This window comes from Corvus cornix, chromosome 2, assembly GCF_000738735.6.
Source record: "Corvus cornix cornix isolate S_Up_H32 chromosome 2, ASM73873v5, whole genome shotgun sequence".
NCBI lineage: Eukaryota > Metazoa > Chordata > Aves > Passeriformes > Corvidae > Corvus > Corvus cornix.
Window position 1 is genome coordinate 47,697,293 of NC_046333.1, and position 19,262 is coordinate 47,716,554.

Here is a 19,262-nt window from a genome sequence, read left to right on the forward strand (position 1 = left end):
TACATGAAAAGGATGTAGCTGTAGAAAGCTATATAAATTGTTTAAAACTATGATGGTCAGGAAGGAATCAAAGCTAGAAATGGGGGAAGGGAAGCAAGGATCAGAGATACGTGAGAGTTTCAATATTTCTTGGGTGGCATAATAGGTGTTGACAGTGTCTAAGCAGTCTGTACTATGCAGTCTGAAAGTAATGGGATGTGATGAGAGAAAAAGAATGGGATCAGAAGGTATATGTCAGTGGACAATTGCAGCCCTCAGTGAAGCCTTTGTTGACTGAAGAAATCACTGTGCATACAATATGATATCAGAAGCTGAGAAGTGGCACCCTGGAGTGTGACTCTCTCCCTGTAGGTAACACCAGCTTGCTCAGGAGGTCAAGGAGGAGGAGATATTTTGAGGAAGGTGAAGTGGAGTGACCCAAGGGAGATTATTTGGGAACCTGGTGTCAATGCTGCTCCTCATGGTAAATTTCATGGAAGAGAGAAGGAGCCTTATGAAGGCATGATAGTGGCTGAAGGAGAGCTGGAAAAGGGCAGCAGGGAAGTACAGTGAAAGGCCAGTGTCTGATGGATGAGCTGAGACTTTATGGATGGGACTGTCACAGAGCAACATGGTTTGAGGGGTTGTTCTGAAGACAATTGTCCCCTACCATGGGGAGGAGGGGAGGCCCGCTGAGGCAGAGCTGGTATGTGAGGTGCTGATAATATCAGAGCCCGGCAAAACATGCAGCAGCCTGGTTAAGGGTAGATCAGATGTCCTTGTTATGGAGGCGGCAGCATCCCTGAGAAGGGTGGAGCACATGGCTGGAGGCGGTAACAGCTCCAGCGCCAGCGCGATGTGCTGCTGCATGTCTGTCAGCCTCCATGCTGGCAGCAAGGTTTTCTTTCTAGTGCTGTTGTGGACGGTCTTCTAATGCAGGGGATACAGAACGAGTTTGAGGTACACTGTCATTGTAAGGTTTCATGGTCTTGATTGAGGTAAATCCCAGAAAAACATTCAATATTTGATCTTTTTTCCCAGTATTTCTTCCTATTCTAATGATAGATCTGGTTAAGCTTGCCCATGCAAAAATTACACTTTGAATTACTTCTGTCAACTTTTTGCAGAAGAGACAGTGACTATGCCACAGATCTGCGAATGTTCCTCCACAAAGGAACCATTCCCTGTGGAGGAGGTCACACAAGGAGGCAGATGAGTGTTTACTCAAGATGCCTTGCATCTCATTGCAGATACAATGTGATTTACCAGTTGCCACGGTAACAATGCTTTTTTCATTCCATAACTTGAAAAAATGTTGGGGTTGCCCTTGGTAGAACTAACTTACCTCCCTTCTAAAGTTGGGCACGATTGTATTGTCTAGGGAAAGCACAGAGGAAACTCCCAACATTCCTACTGAAATAAATGTAGAGCATGTAGGCATGTAACAAACAGCTACATGATTCCATCAGGAACAAAATAAGAGTAAATTAATATATGATTATTTAAAATCACAAAATACGAAGAAATATAAAATGTTGCTTCATAATGTGGTGTCATTATACATTTTTCTGTAATTTGTATTGTTTGTGACACTTCACTTTTCTTCAATACATGGAAACTTAATGAATCATTTTATAGTATTTTACTTTATGTAGGCATGCAAGAAAGCACTTTTCTTCTTTTTCCTTGTCGTAATCCTGCAAAAAATTTTTTTTATTTCTTTATAACTTCCACTTCTGAATTAAAGAGTTGATTGTTAACCTGCTATTTCCCACCTCCCTTATTCTTTTATGTATTCCTTTTGCTAAATCTGGACAACAAACATTGTACCAAAACAACAAAAAAAATGGATCATTTAATTTGCTCCTCTGCATGTAACATTAGAAAAGAGCATTCTATATAGAAGCAGCCTGATTTCTGTAATTTCTATGGTTGACTATTGATATCAGTGAGCATTTTATTCTGCATAATAAATGCAGAATCAAATCTCCTGCTATTAGATGGAAGGAGTGAGTTTTATTTTTCCTTCTAACTCCTTTCTCTTTTTTTTTGGCAAATTTATTGCATGGTCTACACATTTCCGTCTACTTAGGATCCGTTATCAAGTCTGCGAGTGATTAGTGGCTTATCTATGTTTGAATGATTTAGATTCATGAATTAATTAACAAGAAAAGAACCATTAGAAAGCATTAGTAAAAGGCTGGTGATTTCAGACTATTTTGGAGAGAATTAGAACTGTCATCCAAACCCAAGAAAATTGTAGCCATTGTGATTCATGCTTTCCTCAAAAGAAATCACTGTATTATGTCTAACTTAGTTGAAAACAACCACCAAACCACAGGATATAAATTCTACTTTATGATGACTGCTGTTGGCCGAGAAGTTAAATGAATTGTTTTGATTTTAAACATTAGCTTGGGATTGTTATTTTTTTTATTCCTTCACGCAATGCTTTTTTGCACTTGCTGTTAAATGTCAGTGCATTTGAGAGAGTTTCATTCTGGAGTTCTTGAGAGTGAGCTTGGGCTTTATATAGTATTCTCAGTTTTAGAGTTTTTCTTAAGCCTTTTATGAGGTCAGAACCAGCTCCTGACCTTTGCTGAGTACTCTTTTGTGGAAAATTAGCTGCATCCTTCTGTGAGCATAATGCTTCAACAAAAAGATATATGCCTTACAGTGATAAGTGTAATGAGCAGCAATAGGCAATTTTTAACCTTCCTAATTTGGAAATGTGGCTTATAATGGCAGTAGGATACATATTTCATTTAATTTTATTTTTATTGGAGTGATGGCGTTGGCAGCATTGAGAGGTATTATGGACATAAGTCAAGAGACAAAGGTTTCTCTAAGAGAGGGTAAGGGGATAAGTGAATTTTTTTAAAAACTATTTTGCTACTCACCTGGTATAAATTGGAGTGGAAGACAAAGAAAGGCATCATCAGTCTTGTCTATTTGCCTTAGAAGTTTTATGTGTTCAGAACTGGTAATTAGAGCAATATAAGGCTGACAGTGTCATATATTTACTGCCATCTCTCTTCCATTCCTTCAGGAGACCTTATTTATTGCTGCTTCCATTATAAAGGTTGTAAGGCCTTTGTATACATGTCCTTACCGAGATGAATATTAGTCTACATTAATAAATTAAATCCACTAAAGTTAGTGAGCTGTGTTCTGCAGTTCTCATTCTTGAGTGAAAGCTGTATGGGGGCTGCCAGAGAAGTCAAGTTCTAGCCCTGTTAGATGTCAATCAAGTTATTAATTTCCCCTCATATTCCAGTAGTTTCTAGAATTTTGCCCGTTTGATGTTCGGATTATTCTCAAGTATAATTTCTGTATATCTACACAGTCCATTTTTCTTTCTCTGAGCCATATGGTAATAGTAGTATGTGTTATCAGTCCTAGGGTATCCAGGTTAAGCCTGCAGTCCTCCTTGAAGCCTTGGCACTCCTCCCCCCTTCCTGGCTGAAACATAAGTCCTGCAGTTTTTATATTATTTCCTTCATGCTTTTCACTGCAGCTAAGGCTCGAACCACTGCCACTGACATCATTGGAAGACACTGTTCCAGCATCTTCCAGTGTCTCCCCCAGATAGCTGGGGGATTGAACTGTTGTTTCATCTACATACTCCTATTCTATTCTATTCTATTCTATTCTATTCTATTCTATTCTATTCTATTTGCAAAGGAGATACTCGCATCTGGTCTTTGACTTTTTGTCCTGAAGGAAACTTTACAGTTCTGATTCTGGTGAAAATAATACAGTTGTAAAACTCTCTTGGGGCAGAAATACAAATCAAATTTTCCTGACAATTACCTTGGGACCTGCACCTCCATGCTTGTTGAACACTTGTGTAGCACGGGATGAAGAAGCTCTGCCAGCCTGGGGTGGGCAGTAGGTGCAGGCAGTGGGGGAAGCCTGGCTGGATACTTTCTGTTCAAACTGACATGTTCTGGCACAGTTTCAGTTGTAGTGAATTCATATTTTTTCAGTGAAAATAAAAGGTTGCATTGGGAAATTTCCAACCAGCTCCATACCCCACCACATTAATTGCAAGGCCACTGGAAGGGATGGTTGGCATCTACCCTTTTTGTTCTACAGTCATGTTAACTTGCCCTGGTGTGGTTCAGGTTTTTCTACAAATACAGATGCTCTAAGCCTGCAATTCTTCCATATAATGATATTTTTTTCATGTAAATTCTGTCCTGCCAGCTGTGAGAGAATGATAGCAATACTAATACCACCATCACATCTTTTGTCTCTCTTCTCTCGCTTCCCCTTTCTTTTTTCCCATCTGCTTTTGTATGGTTGCAGAGAGAAGATCTCCTCAGTTGTCCTTGCCAAGGCAGCAGCTCTCTGTCAGGCTGTCAGACTCCCCCACTACTAGCTATGAAGAGAGTGTGCTCCGAGAAAGGGAAAACTGAAATGCATAGCCTTCAGTTGTTGAGAGAAGACATTTCTCATTAACCGACAGAGACCTGTGGAGTGTTAAGGTTATGATAACATTACTTCGGTGGTTGTGACACCAGTAATGATTTTTTTTTTCAATTATTTTAGAAAGTGTGCCCTTTTTCCTGTCTTAGAGATTTTGCTTCATTTCATTAAAGCCCAATCCTTAAAGTGTTCTCACTTTAAATATATTTGGAGGAAATTGGGGGCCAGTCAGGGGTATGGACAATTTGGTCTCCATTTAGGACATTTCTTGCAGTTAACCTGCTATGATGTGACCAAACAGTGTGCCTGCAGCTGTACTGGAGCTCAGCACCATCAAAGTGTGCCACAAGGAAGTGTACACCAGAATTCCTGTTTGAGTCATGGATTTTATGCTTCTGTTATTTTCCAAAGAAAATTAAGGGTATTTTTCTTCTTAACTGTGAATTTTCTGGTGGTTGGACTTGATCTTAAAGGTCTTTTCCAACATAAACAATTCTGTGATTCTACGAAAAGCTGCATGAGGTTCCTCTTTTTTTCACTTCTTTTGCCTTTCTTTAACTACACAAACTTTTTTGATATTTTTAAGTAGCCTGCACAAGGAACCCCCACCCTGCTTGTAGCAGGACCACTGCTTGGGAACATCATGCAACTGAGCTTTTTTTTTTCCCAAGGACCTAACTGCAGCCCTTTGGCTCACGTAAGGACTTGCATTTAGCAGCGCCCTATTCCCATGAGCGGTTTCTTTCTTCTTAGTAATAGAGAAAGCAGAAATAATCCTACTCTCAGCAGTTTTGGGATTACAGGAAAAAATTGTGTTCCTTGATGTATGACTGTGTAGGGATATTAATCTTTTCCCTGATGCCTGTTGTCTGTCATCTCTGTCTTACCAGCACTGTCCTTTTGACCCCTCTACAAGGATAACTTGTTATTAACATTGCCTTTGCTGCGGATGCTCAGTAATGCAGATGACAGCACCAACAGTTTTTCTAAAAGGGCTTGTTCTGTGCATTATCAAACACAGTATTCAAAACTGGCTTCAGAACAAAGGATTTTGATTTTTTTTTCCCATGTTGTGGCTCATGCCCATTTTATCACCATTTGTGTAGTTGATAAATTCAGAGGAGGTTGTGTTGAGCCGAATGTTGTGTTTGTGCATCTGTGAGACTGATAGCTCAGTGTGAGACCACTAGGAAGTTTTGGCACAATGGCTGTGTGCTTTTTCCTGAAGGGAGGTTGTGGTCAAAAATTTAGAGTGTTTTATGGTTTTACAGACTGGTCAGAAGTCACTGAGAGCCAAAACAAAATCACTGTGTGAGGCATTTTAATGTCATTAGTCGATTTCTACCAGTGTACTGTGATTAGCCCATGTTTATGAAAGGCTTTAACAACTGCATAGGAAAAAAAATATGAGAGTACAGAGAACTGGAGAAAAGTTCATGACATCAGAAAAAATAATAAAATGCAATATGTATATCCTATGAGCTGTATTTTGTAGTGAAATGAAATAACACAGCCTTTTTTAACTTTTTTTTTTTGATACTTAAGAATTGCCATATGACAAACTGCTGTTGACGGTCCTCAGTCCTGTAAGGTAATTTTTCCCTTAAAATTTGGAAAAAAGTGGTGATCTTGCAACTACAAAACAGTCAGTCCCATTGAAAACATTTCATTTTTTGATATTTTAAATTGAGGTAGAGTAGTAACTATTTTTTATTTTTGTATTTCTAAAATAAAGAGAGGGTAACTACTGCAGAAAATATACTGTCTCCTCCTTGCACAGTGGGGTTAAGCTGTGCTGGTGACTTTGAAAGCCTTTCTCCTGTTGTAGTTGAAAGTGAATCAAACATCTTAATACAGATTTTGATCTCTCTTGAAACTCTGGGAAATGCAGTAGCATATTTTGAGACGGATTATCCACAGAGATCAGAGATATTGTCATCCACCTTCATGTTAATTGTGGTTTGTTCACTTCCATTTTCTTGTTAAATGAAGAGGAATATCCTGCAAAGAATGGAGTAATTTCTATACATGTTTGTATTTTGGTGACTGTAGGTCTAATTTTACAGTTTCCACAATAACAGATTCCAGGGAAGAACACAGTGAAGTGTAAGAAGGTGATTATCTTTAGTCTTGATAGAAGCTGTCTGAAAGTGTATCTTAAAGCTGTTAATAGAATGTGTTTCATTGTAGTTTTTTTTTTTTTAACTTTCTTTTATGTTTGCAGTATAAATGTGCTCATATTTTAAAACCAGGACTCACCTCATTGTCTATTACTAGCACTAGCGAATGTCTCACACTGTAAGATTTCATTTTCCATTGCTTCTAGGAGCTGTTGCATCTTATCTGTTTATTCTGAAAGGTGTCTGCCTCAGCCTATGCAATTTTACATGAAATATGCAGCCAGCATGGTTCAGAAGCAGCTAAGAGTGAAGTTAGGGGTCAATACTGTTTTGCTATGTTAAAAAAAAAAAATTAAAAAATTTGGCAGTAGTTCTCTGAAAAGCTCCTATGCCCTTATTCTTCTGAAGTGAGATCTGAAATCCCTTTGGGGTTTTTTTGCCATCTGCATAAATATTCACCCAAATCTGACCTGAGTTAGAGGCCAAAAAATGCAGTTTGTACAAGCTCTGTAAAGAGTTCCTAGAGCTCTGCTGGTTAATATTTGAAGGCTCTGGAAGCACTGAGCATGCTTCAGCCTGAGCTGCGAAGGGTTTTCTGTACAGCTGCAGCTCCTGGCTGTTACAACCAGAATGTGCTTGTAGGATGTAATGAGCCAGGATGGAGATTTAACTCTGTCACTTCTGGTGTGTCCAACCTAGTTCTCAGTGGGCAGGTTTGGGGACCTCAGTGCCACACTGCAGAGGCAGGTGCTTCCAGCCTTTGCAATGGGTACAGAAGGGTCCCAACAGACAAAGGCCTTTTGTCTTAGCTTGGACCCAGTCTCAAAGTGAAGTCTCAACACATGCTGAAAAAGGAAAAGATGTAGGGATGGAGCAGAACAAAGTTTAAAAGAAATTAAAAAAAAAAACAACAGAAATAGAGTGTTTTATTCAAAGGAACTACATTAGATAATACAAAGAATACCAGTCAGTGTTTCTCAGTTTTTGGACTTGACTATTCTGTCTTTTTCATGTTCTTGTAATTCTTCTTTTGCATGGATAATATGCACCAGAGATATTATAATATCCAAGCAAAAGGACACCTGCCCAGCAAAACAATCAGTCTTTGGAAATGAGGATCTTGTTATTTCATGGGTTTTGTCAGGCTCTGTCACCAATTTGAGCACTTTCCCTGCATAGCAGTGGAAGCTTCTCTACACGTGTTCATCTGAGCCCACTTCCCGACTCTGCTCTTGTGTTTCACACTGCTTCCATGGATATATTCCTGTGTGCACAGGGAAGCTCCTTACATTCATTGAGGGGAGCGGTCTCCTCTTCAGAACACGAACAGCCCTGGGAATCCTCTACGTATGCCTTTTTCCGTACCTCTCAAGGGCATGACCTGGCACCAGCATCAAAAGACATACAGGCAGAAGTGATTGACATTATCTGATTGTGTTGAGTCAGTTTTATGAAATTATGCTGTGAAAACAAAATGTTCCTGCCCTCTGTAACTTCTAGAAGAGGCAATTTCTTTGTTATTTAACGTGATTTTGAAGCAGATAGCCTGTGTAAAGTTTGCTTTGTTGCATGTTGCCCAAAGAAGATTCTCTTTGCCTTTGCTTGGTTGGTTGGCAGCAAGAAAATCTGTCTGTGCACTGGATTTTCCACGCTCCATTAAGTTTATAGGTGCCTTATAGGTTATCTCCTAGCTCCTGTATTACTTTTTTACCCACTGAAACCGGCAGTGTGTAAATATGTCTGGATCTGGTATTGGCTGGGGTAGCTCTGTGTCTGATCCCCCTTAAAAAAAAAAACAGGTGAAGAGGTGTTGGACAAAAGTACTGTCATTGGGAAGGGCATAGTTTGCACCGCTGGTTAGGGATCTTCCAACCTAACAGGCACTTCAGTAGTGGGTAACATAGACAGAAATTAATCTTTGCACAGTTGTCCTGTCCTGGAGAAATTATGTGAAAATGGATTTTCTTTTCAGTGAAGCAGGCTTCTGAATATACTGTCTGTTGCAGAGCATAGTGGGTTTTTTTCTGTTAGAAAGCTGCTGGAAAGTAGAACAGCTTTTAAATGCTATTTCTAGCAGTGGAGGTTTCTCACAGGAAGAGAGGAGGCAGTGCATTCTGGGTGTTGGATCCTCTTTTAATTAATTAAAAGCCCCAGCCCAGGAATTCAAGGAACACAGAAAAATCCCTGATACCAGAGTTACCAATTGCTTTGGCCAGAGATTGGGTTCTTCCCTGCCAATTGCAAATAACCCAGAAACCTAATGTCTCCTACAAGGAAGCCAGCCCACTGTAGCTGTTTTCAACACTGCCATACGTACCTCTGCTTCCTTCTGCCTCTGTGCTAATTTAGGGGGTCATATTCCTGCTCATGCAAAGTGTAGCTCACAAGTTGAGGCTCGCTAAGCAAGGACTTCCAGCTGTTTCATTCCTATAAGCATATAAATATTTATACCACCCCAGGGTTCCTTTCATGCTGAAAATAAAGGTAGCACTTGTCTGCTGTTAAAATATATTACCCGGGAGATAAATGGCTTACCTCAGTATTAGGAAGATGGATGAGAGGAGTGGAAAATTGGCTATAATATTGGTTGGAAGATCCACTGAGTCCAGAGAACGTTGCTGTTTACTTGAAACTCCTGCTGGGAACTGACATTGAGGTTGATAGTGCTGTGTTTAGCTATCAAGAGATGATTAATTAAAAGCTGTAATAAATGTGAAATATAGTGGTTGACAGATGCAGAGCTAGCTAAATTTCCTAGGAATGGGTAATGTGCACCACAGATTGATTACAACACCCAAACAGGATGTGAATGGTACTTTTGAAGGGACAGATTAGAAAGGGAGCATGCATAAGGCCACATGTAAAGTGGGATGGCAGTTTACCTCTGTGGCATTTTGTTGTTCTACCCTTTCCTGTCCCACCTCAAGTCCAAATGTATTCTGATCAAGGCTGCTGGGAGTAATTTCCTACCCACTGCACTGGAGCAAAGTAAATATCAGATAGGCAGCATGGAGGGCTCCAAGCCCAGGTGCCGGTGTAGCATCACCCAAGCAAACTGGGATTCTGTGGTGGCCTCTCTGGCCCAGTTCTTCTACCTGGCCATAAAATGAGAGATGGTAATGCTGTGCCGCTGTGCCCCTGCACGGCCGGCACAGGTTGCAAGGGCTGTGTGAAGGTCTGGAAAAGTGCTAGGAGGCTTCGTTTTTAACTGGAAGTGTGATGAGAACGTCTCTTGAGTCAGACTGCTGACTTTCAGGGACTCGGCTAGGATGCTGCCTTGCCCTTCAGTACACGCTGCTGTCACTTGGGGGCCCCTTGCATCCTCCTTCTCATCTGCCGCTGGATTTAGATGGAGCATGCTGAGAGCAGCCCGGTTTTCTTCCAGCAAAAATTATTTCACGGACCATTCCAGATTCTGATAAATGAAGCGTGCCTTGATGTCATTTTAGAGTAATATCTGTATTGAAATCGGAACTTGTGAAAATATGTAGGACTTGCCTTTGTGCTTTGCTTTGTTCAGGTTAATTGTTGTGGCTTGTTGTATGATTAAAGGGCCTGACTGAACACAAAAATATGTCATGTATAAGTGGAGGTTTAATGAAATCATAATCCTTCCCTTAAAGTGAGATTATTTTTGATATAAGATAGAAAAATAAAGAAATTCTCTACTCCTCTCCTTTTCTGGGGGAAATATTTATTATAGGTAATGGAAATCCAAATTGAAACCAATTGGCCTGAGTTTTGCCCAATTTTTGTCTTTCCTGATAAAATAGATTGATTTTTCTCTTCCTTGAAATTGGTAAAGAGGCGAGGACAAGAGGAAGAGCCTTATGAAAATCTTACCATTGGGGCACTTTATGCTGTAAATTTGCAAACACCTACTCCAAAGGTTTTTTGAAAATATTTCTGCCTAGTGAGATGCTGAAGGGGAAACACCGTCTTCCACACCAACCATTGTTAATGTCCTTTCAGTGTGAGAGAGCTTTCGCCCTCCCAGTGCTCCCCGTTGACTTGCTGCCAGCTGCTCATGTATGTAATGTATATGGGTGTGCTTAAAATCCATTCCCATCTATGAGGAAATAGATGGCTTGTACAAATACAGCACCATACATCACATACATTCTCCATATGTGCTGCAGTTTGTAATGTCAGTGAGCACAGGGAAATGGGGATCCAGGGCTATTTTAGAGGATGGAAATGCCAGAGAAGAGGCAGAGAAATTGAGCGATTTATTTGCTTGGATAAATCTCCCTTTTACTGAATTGCTTTGATGCTATGCCTGTTTCTTGTTCTTCCTCTCCTTCTCTTTTGCTGTTTCTTTCATTGCAGTTTTTCGAATATGTAGGCAACAAAAAACCATGTCCAGTGAAATGGAAGATTACAATTATGCATCAGTATTCCTGTAACGCGGCTGCTCAGTAATGTCTCCTGGGAGTGTTACAATGAATATCTGACATTAATTGGCTCAGTACCTGTATGTCTGACCTTGCAGAAATTTAATAGATCAATTCTGCATGTTTTTTAGTGATAAAGAAAACTTCTTCAGGGCAGGGGCTGCATCTTTGGGCATGCCTGCACCACAGTGACAACCAGAAGTAGCAGTCAGATTCACTGGGTCTTAAAGTAAGAAATAATATAAAGAGGAATCAAAAAATGGTTTCTCTCCCTTGTTTTGCCAAGGTAGCTTTGTTCCTCAGCAATTTTTAACCCACTCAAAGTTTTTCTCACTGCTGGATACTGTACACTTGATGCACAAATGCTGTTTTCTTTGAGTAGTACATGTATGGCCCTCATACATGTGTTTGACATACTGAGCAACACAACTAAACCAGGTCAGAATTAAAGGAACAGCACCTACTAGATGCACTTGCATTGACACAGCCGCCTCTTTTGTGTCGCTTACTCTCCGGTGACTGAATCTGCCAGGAGGATCTCGCAGGGGGCTGCGCGCCGCTCTTCGGCAGCCGCTGTGTTTCAATGCACCCTGCTCAGTCAGCAGCAAGCCCTCGTCTCCCGCACTGCTCAGTCAGCTGGCTTTGGCTGCGCTGGGGAAGCGGGCTGCGTGTGCACAAATGGATGATGGTTCAGCTCCCTTCAGTTTCAGGGAGCAGGGAGGGAGAAAGTCGGTGTCCAAACCGCAGCTTAGCCAAGATTCACACACACGGCGGTCACTGGGCTGAACTTTCGAGGGGGTGGGGGGGGTGTGGTGTTTGTTTGCCAAGTTAAAAAGTTGTTGAAAAGAAGCGAGATCCGTACACGGAATATTTTAGGAGATGCTCAGAGGCACACATTGCATGCCCGCCCCACTGCTCTTATTGCCTTTACTGAAGTACAGGAGAGAAGCTTTACAGAAGTCTGCCTCTGTATTAGTGGCGTGCTCGGGAGCACTTGCCGCTTTCAGACTATTGTTACCTGTCCCCTGCTTTGTTTGACTGTCTGGGAATTAAGCAAGCTATCACCTTGGGGACACGGAAACCCGCATATTCAAAGCCTCCCTCCCACTGGCTTCTGTGATTTAAAATCCAACACACGGAGCCCAGTGCCGCTCACAAAGGGGAGCCCGTTCCGCCTCCCTGTCCCGGGGTGCAAAGAGCCCCCTCCCCAGTTTAGGCCTCCGGCAGCGGCCCCCCGGGCGGCGGCCGCGGCGGGACGGCAGCCCCAGCCCCGACCCCGGCGGGCACTGACCGCGCTCTCTCTGTCCCTCTCCCCCTGCGCGCGGAAGGTGGACGATGGAGGCGGCGGCGAGCGGGCGCGGGAGGCGGCCGGCGCGGCGCTGGTGCTGCGGAAGGTGTGGTCACGCAGCCCGGCCCCCGAGCGGCGCGGGAGGTAAGGCTTCCGCGGCTCCGGGCGTGCGGGGCTGGGCCGGCCGGGCCGGGCTCGGCGGCGGCGGGCGGGGCGGCGGCCCGCGGCCCCCGGCAGGGCGATGGCCCCCGCGGGGGGAGCTTAGGGCCGGGCGGCGGCGCGCAGGGAGCGGGGCGCCATGGGCAGCGGCAGGGTGCGGGTGCCCGAGGCGCTGGCGGGCCGCGGCGGGGAGCGGCCGCTGCCCACCTTCGACGTGCCTTACTTCAAGTACATCGACGAGGAGGACGAGGAGGATGAGTGGAGCAGCCGCTCGCAGTCCTCCACCGAGGATGACTCCGGGGACTCTCTGCTTTCCGACAGATACGTGGTCGTGTCGGGGACGCCGGAGAAGATTTTGGAGCATCTCCTCAGCGACCTGCACCTGGAAGCCGCCCAGGACAAAGAGACGGGTAAGGAGCGAGCCTGGCGGGGAGGCGGCGGCGGCCGGGAATGGAGCAGAGGTGCCGGTCCCGGTGCCGGCAGAGCGGGGCGGCGCGGGGATCGCTCCCGGGCACCCGTGGCCGAAAGCCGCTGCCAGCCGGGCGTGCAGCCGGGGCGATGCGGGGAGGAACCCCCGAGTGCGGCGCGGCAGCCGGGAGGTGTCGGAGCGGCACCGGCCCCGGGGCGGGAGCGCCGGCGGTACCGGAGCCGCTCGGCAGCAACTTGAGCCGGTTTACCGTGGCTTTGGCTGCCGCCGGGGTAGCGCAGGCTGCGGCGGGCTTTGTACAGCACCGTCTCTGTGCAGCCAGGGCTGCCATCCTCCGTAGCCTGCAGCTGTTCCTGTGTCTATCCGGATGCTTGCAGTACACCTCACCTCCTGGCCAGCTACTCGTTTTGCCACCACCCCAGTACTTTGGCACGTCTCTTTCATAAAAATGGCTTATAAATTTCCTCATAGCCCAGGGCACAGCATATCGCCCAGTGCTCTACTTGTGTGTCTTCAACCAGAGACATTTTATTCCCGCCTAGAGCAATTTTATATGAATTGGGCTACTTGACATGCAGTTTAATTTTCAGCTGGATCTCTTGGCTACATGCACACCTTGGTGTCACCAAGCGCTCATGGAGTAGTTTATCAGAAGTGCCTGTAACCTGCAATTCACAGATAGTTTTAATGGAAGTGGCCAGGCTGGTGAGACTTTCGGAGTCCTGAAGAGGAGGGTAGGTGGCTGCCAATGTCACTGTGCATTTGGTCATCCCCAATAGGGTTAAAATGTGTACTCCTGATGCCTGTATATATCTTTCTCTACAAATGAGATTACTGGGAATAAACACACTTTAATCCTTTTAAATGTCTGGAAATATAAATAACATCTGTGATTCCCAGAGGAATGTCTCAGAATAAGGCATTAGTTTAATGTGGGACAATAGGCATATTCCTAGTGCTGATGTGCCAATGCCCCAAAGAAACACATAGAGTGTCTGCCAGTGATATTATTACAGTGCTCCTAGTGCTGCTTTTGTCTGCCTAGACATTAATATTTAGTGCAGAGAGAGGCTGTGGTTGTTTTCCTTCCACAGATGCACTAGGCTAGCTAGGGGTGTAATTTACTTGAACCAGCTCTTAGGCAGTGTAGTGAGAATCCTTCCCTGGCCTTTTAAGGTCAAATATTGGATCCAGAATAAGTTTTCCCATTAATGTTTATCATGCACAGATTGGGGAACATCAGCTGCCAGTCTTTATAGTCTGTTTCATCTTATTTTATAAGCTTGCAATCTTGCTGGAAAACAATTATATTTTCACTAGTGATATGCATTATATTTTGGTGTTTGTAAATGCAAAGCACTCCTTACTTAAAGCATTAGATGCTGTATACATCCTCCCATGTATTACCTTTTTTTTTCCTCCCTCTTTGCTCTCTCTCCCTCAGATCACAGAGAGGCTGTTCCTAAGCCTGGTCTTTTTGTTATACAGAGGGGGTGGTAAACTGTCCTCAAAGCCAGTGTTAAACCACTACTTGCTTGGTTGTTAGCAGATGGTAAAGTATTTAAAGGTTGATTAGCTTCCCCTCACCTCTGCCTTATCCTAACTCGTTTAGAAAGAAACAATTAGGCTCTGCCCTGTAGCCAGGGTAAACTGGATCCCAGGAACAGAACAAAGTGGCTGTGCCTTCGGTTTTTTGCCATCACAAAGGTGCATGCTAAACCTTGCCCAGCAGCCCTCCACTCCCTCAAGGGCAGTTCCTCAGATACCATTCTCTTCTGACTTTATTAATCTGGAAATACAGAACTTCATCAAAATGAAAGACTTTAGGAGTTATGTTTCCCAGTGGTTTATGAGGGGGATGCCCCATAATGGTTTTTACCAGCTTGTTTTGCAGACTCAGTTGCCTTTGGCATGAGGAAGTATGGGATGTTGACTGTGCATATGTACAGCTTTGTGTGTGTACCTGAAGGCATCCTTCTGCCGTTTGGGTGCTTGGATTTGCTGGGTTTTGTGTATTTTTCTAGTTCAAATCTGGCCCATCTCAGAGAACGATCGAGTTGTGGAGCCCTGCAGGCTTGTGTTTTAGCAGGCATACCTTCGCAGAACATAAAAGGATGATGTTGTACCCAGCTGCTGCTCGTGCTGTCTGTTTGCCAGTTCCAGGATGACTTCTGTGGCCTCTTGCTTTCCCTGCAGCCCCCAATGCAGTTTCCTTGTTTGTGTCTGTAAAGAACATGAGAAAGGGCTGTTCTTACATTTGTTGGTTCCCGGGGGACTGTTGTTCTGTTTGACCCTTTGCACTGCTTCCCAAGGAGGGATGCTCTGCGTGTTTTCATTCCCATCCTTCGTATACCAAATCATAACTCCAGCCCTCTATGGTTGTTAACAAAAAAATCCACCATCCTGGGGCTGGTGTGGTCATGGAACACCACCTTTGATAAACACCAACGTGGCTGAATGATGCGCCATGGATTACTCCCAGCCATCCTCCATTTTCTAGCCCAAGCCAGCAGATACTGCTTGCACCTGGGAGCATAAAGCACATTTTGGGGCTGGTCTGGAAAACATTTTCCTGGGGTCCAGCCTGGTCTCCAAGGCTTCCTTCAGCTGCTGCTAAACCTGCAGCAAGACACCTTAAGCACTCAGTTTAATAAACTGTGCTATAATAAAGAGGTGGGGACCCAACCTGAGGAGTTATCCCAGTACCTGTGACATAAAAGAGCACTGTTTTAGCAGCTGAGGATACCTGAAGAGGACAGTGCAATCTGCAAAGCTAGACTAGTCTATTGCTCTGGTTACTTCCATAGACAGGATGTCTGGAAAGCCTGAGGTTTGCAACACTCTTTAGGCTTAACTTACTTTGTAATTGCTTAATGACTGAGGGATTTTTGTGATTACTATGTCAGGGAGTATGTGCAAATTCTTGGGACATCACCTTAAATTTGGGCTTGCCACTAACAAAGGCTTGCCAGCCTTCCATCTCAAAGGGAGGAAGTTTCATCTCACTGAGTTACTATAACCTGTAAGGTACCAACCCCCAAGAAGACCATTCTTGTTTCCTTACCATGAGATGGATGGAAATTTTAAATTGCTGCTACAAACAACTTTTCTGAGTCATCTCTAAGGTGGCTGGAATCGCTGGGAAATGTCTGCTGAGTGTGTATGTTACAGTGCAGTTTGAGGTTTCAAGAACTGAATAGAGTGATACACTTCAAATATGTCAATATCTAGGTGAAAGGTGCAAGACACACCCCCTGGATTAATCCTCGTCAAGGATGGGGATTTGAACCCTTGATGTAATTTGAAGTAATCTCCAAGAGGCCAAATCTTAGCATCTCAGGATCTCTAATCCCTTCCCATTGACTACACCATTTATTTCAGAATCATTGTTCGTTTATGCAAAATCTTTATTTCTTGGATGTTAGCAGCATTTCCTTCTCTACATATTATCCTGATGTCATCTTTGGAGTGTCCTCCAACTGGTCTCTATTCAAACGTACTGTCTTGCCATGTGGTGGCTGCATTCAATGTTTGGCAGCCTCTGGAATGATGTAGCGATCATCACATCCACTTCTACTACTCCAGGCCTCCCTGGATTGCTCAGACCATTTCCTTCAGTCCAGTGGGTCACCTCTCTCAGGCAGCTTAAGCAGAACATTGCTGAAGTAGAACATAATCTCGCCCATTGCATCTGCTGACAGCACATGTCTTTTACCTCCCTACTAAGGGATTCATTTTAGGGAATGAATAGAGAAGAGATTAATTTGTGAAGGTCTTTGAGAGCAAGAGGCCGAGGGAAAAGGTGATCTGGAGAAAGGAAATAAATGAGGAATAGTATGACTGGAGCAACATGGTGGTGTCAGTATTAACTGATTTATCTTTGTAGTGGACTGGGGGATGGCGTGTGACAAAGGAGGAGGCGTGACAGTTTTGTTAGGCTATTGCAGAAGTTGGGATGGCAAATGATGGAGGGCCTGGAGAAAGATTAAAGGGACAGAAAAAGAGGACAAATCCTCATGACGTAGCTAAAAGAGAGGCAGAAAAGTGTAAGTATGGTTTGGATTTCATTGGAGTAGGAAAAGAAAGGAGTAATGACCTTTGTACGATGCTATGTCACCTTATCTGGGACTGTGCATGATCCTTGGATTAGTGGGAACTCTCCCGTCACACAGATGCAGTTTTATCTTTAGGATCGTAACATAGCACCTAGGAGCAGCCTTCAGACAATGTCTATTTGTCCTAGAAGTGCTGCGTAGTAAGAGTTACTTTTGTTTCACGCGTTGTTTCTACACTGCACCGATGACACTGCTGTGATATTGGGCAGTGGCACCCTCTGTGGAATGTACATGACCTTGGAGGAGAATGGTACTATCTTGCATGAACTGGCTGTAGTCAGCTGCTAAATGAAGTTGTGAAAAAGAGATACAGCTCTGCCTTTTCTAGATTGTCTTTTGTTTAATATTCCAAGAAAAAAAGGTCTGGTTTCTTTTAGGTATTTTTTGTTTCTTAGTTAGGAAGGATGTTGTTAGGTCTTTTGCTCACTATGCTTTTCACTGATGATTAAAAGGTGTTGAAAACTGTACTCCTGTGACTGCCACACAGTCAATGGAAGTGTATCTGATGCACGTGGACTGATGTCAACGAGGATAAATATTTGCCCAACACTTTGTGATCCTACCTTCCAGGTTTTAGGATGGAGAGAAAAAAATGCCTGCTAACCCTTCCTCTTAACAGTCCTCCATAATGAAATGTTATCAGTCATAATTTTGAGGGATTTTGTAAACATTCCCCTGAAGTTTTAGGAAGATTTGGTAAAATAAGTGGGCTAAATGCATATTACTGCCGTGCTCATAGGAGGGGAATAAGGGTTTAGCAGAGCGCATCAGTGTAAGAATAACAGAAAAGATAAAAAAATACTAATATATGTCAGTGTTCAATATGAGAGAACCTGGGGAGGCTCTTGCAGAGGACCATTGTTTTATGAAGTGTGAGTCTAAGCTATATCTAAATTAGACTGTCAGTAGAAGTAGGTTTAGAATAAATCAATAAAATGAATAGTAACAAATCACCAGGATCAGATGTTACTCCCCAAAGACTTCTAAAGGAACTCTGATATGAAATTGCTGAACTCCTAACAGTGGTATGTAATCTATCATATAAAACAGCTTGAGTGGCAGAGGAAGGTGGAAAATGTGATGCCAATTAAAAGAAATGGTTCTATTTGGGGAACATCTGAGTAATAAGGTTGTCATTTTATCAATACATTATTCCAGCATAAACTGTGGCTGCAGTCAGAAGAAGCAGTTCAGCCTTTCCCAACCACTCCTGCCACTGGTCTCTCTGTGCTTCTACAGTCTATTGTGTGATTCTGTAGCAGACCCAAGCAGGGAGCTGCTCCTAGTTGACACTAACCCAGGAAATACTAAATTATTAGTTTTAAGATGGATAAGTCTCTTGATCCACTTAATCTGTCAGTGACACAAAGTTTGCCCCCCTGACACAGGGAGAGGGTGGCAGGGAGTGAGAGGCGTGCAGGTGAGGACAGCAGGGGAGAAGGACTGGTGTCTTCAGCAGCTGGACTTGCTTGCAGGAGTATGTTTAGATGCAAAATTTCAGCGTGAAGTTATGAATTTGTGCTGGGAAATTGGATGGCAGCACAGTAGACACAGAAGGAAGAAATGCATACAGAAACATACGGAGAAGAAGGAAATGTGGGGATTTTTTTTTTTTTGCAGGCGGTTCAGATCTTGTGTATCCTGTAGAGTTGTTAAAGGTTTGAAAGAACATGAGGCTATATGTGATCTGGTGTGCCTGTATCTTATATTCATATTTTCAAAATGCTTTTGATAAAGTCCCTTGCCAAAAATCCTGAAAGAAACTTAAAGATCGTTTTGATCAGGAAGGAGATGCTTTTTGGACTGATGATTACTTAAAAGAGAGAAAATGAAAGGTAGGAGTAAATTGTCTGTGTTTAAAATGGAGGGAATTTGCCATTGAAGACTGGGTGCTGCTGAGTGTGGGATGAACTCTGAGGCAACAGCGTGTGCTGGTATTATTAAATGGTTGAGGATCTGCTGATAAATAAAGCTATAGTTTCAGCTTTGGTGGCCGTGCAAGATTTTATTCTTGTACACCCTATTATCCCCAGATCTGACTGCCTGTTTGAGCTGTTGTGCTAGATCAGGAAGCTGATCCAACTCAAAATTAGTCTCATGAAAGTAGTAAGAATGGGGCAGTGTATAACTGGGAAAATAAGTTGGGAGCAGGCCCCTCAAACCAGCCCTATGGCTGAAGAAAGATGAAAGGGACAAAAATCTGTGTGACTGCAGGATAAAATTGCAGATGGGATCCAAGTTTGAAAAATGCAAAGTAATGTGGTTTCTACCATGGAGAAGAGGAGATTTTCATTATACATATTCAGCAGGGTGCTGACTTGACTATTACCATGCAGAAAATAGGTCTAT

The 19,262-nt window shown here is 43.4% G+C and overlaps 1 protein-coding gene across 1 annotated transcript in view; it reads left to right on the plus strand.

The window, feature by feature from the left end:
- The window catches only part of RAPGEF5 (Rap guanine nucleotide exchange factor 5), a 159,343-nt gene that overhangs the window by 81,353 nt on the left and 58,728 nt on the right, over window positions 1–19,262 (plus strand). The window contains exons 10-11 of the mRNA XM_039570699.1: window positions 12,253–12,356; window positions 12,693–12,781. Of these exons, the coding sequence (XP_039426633.1) occupies window positions 12,253–12,356; window positions 12,693–12,781 (193 nt within the window). The remainder of the gene's footprint in view (window positions 1–12,252; window positions 12,357–12,692; window positions 12,782–19,262) is intronic.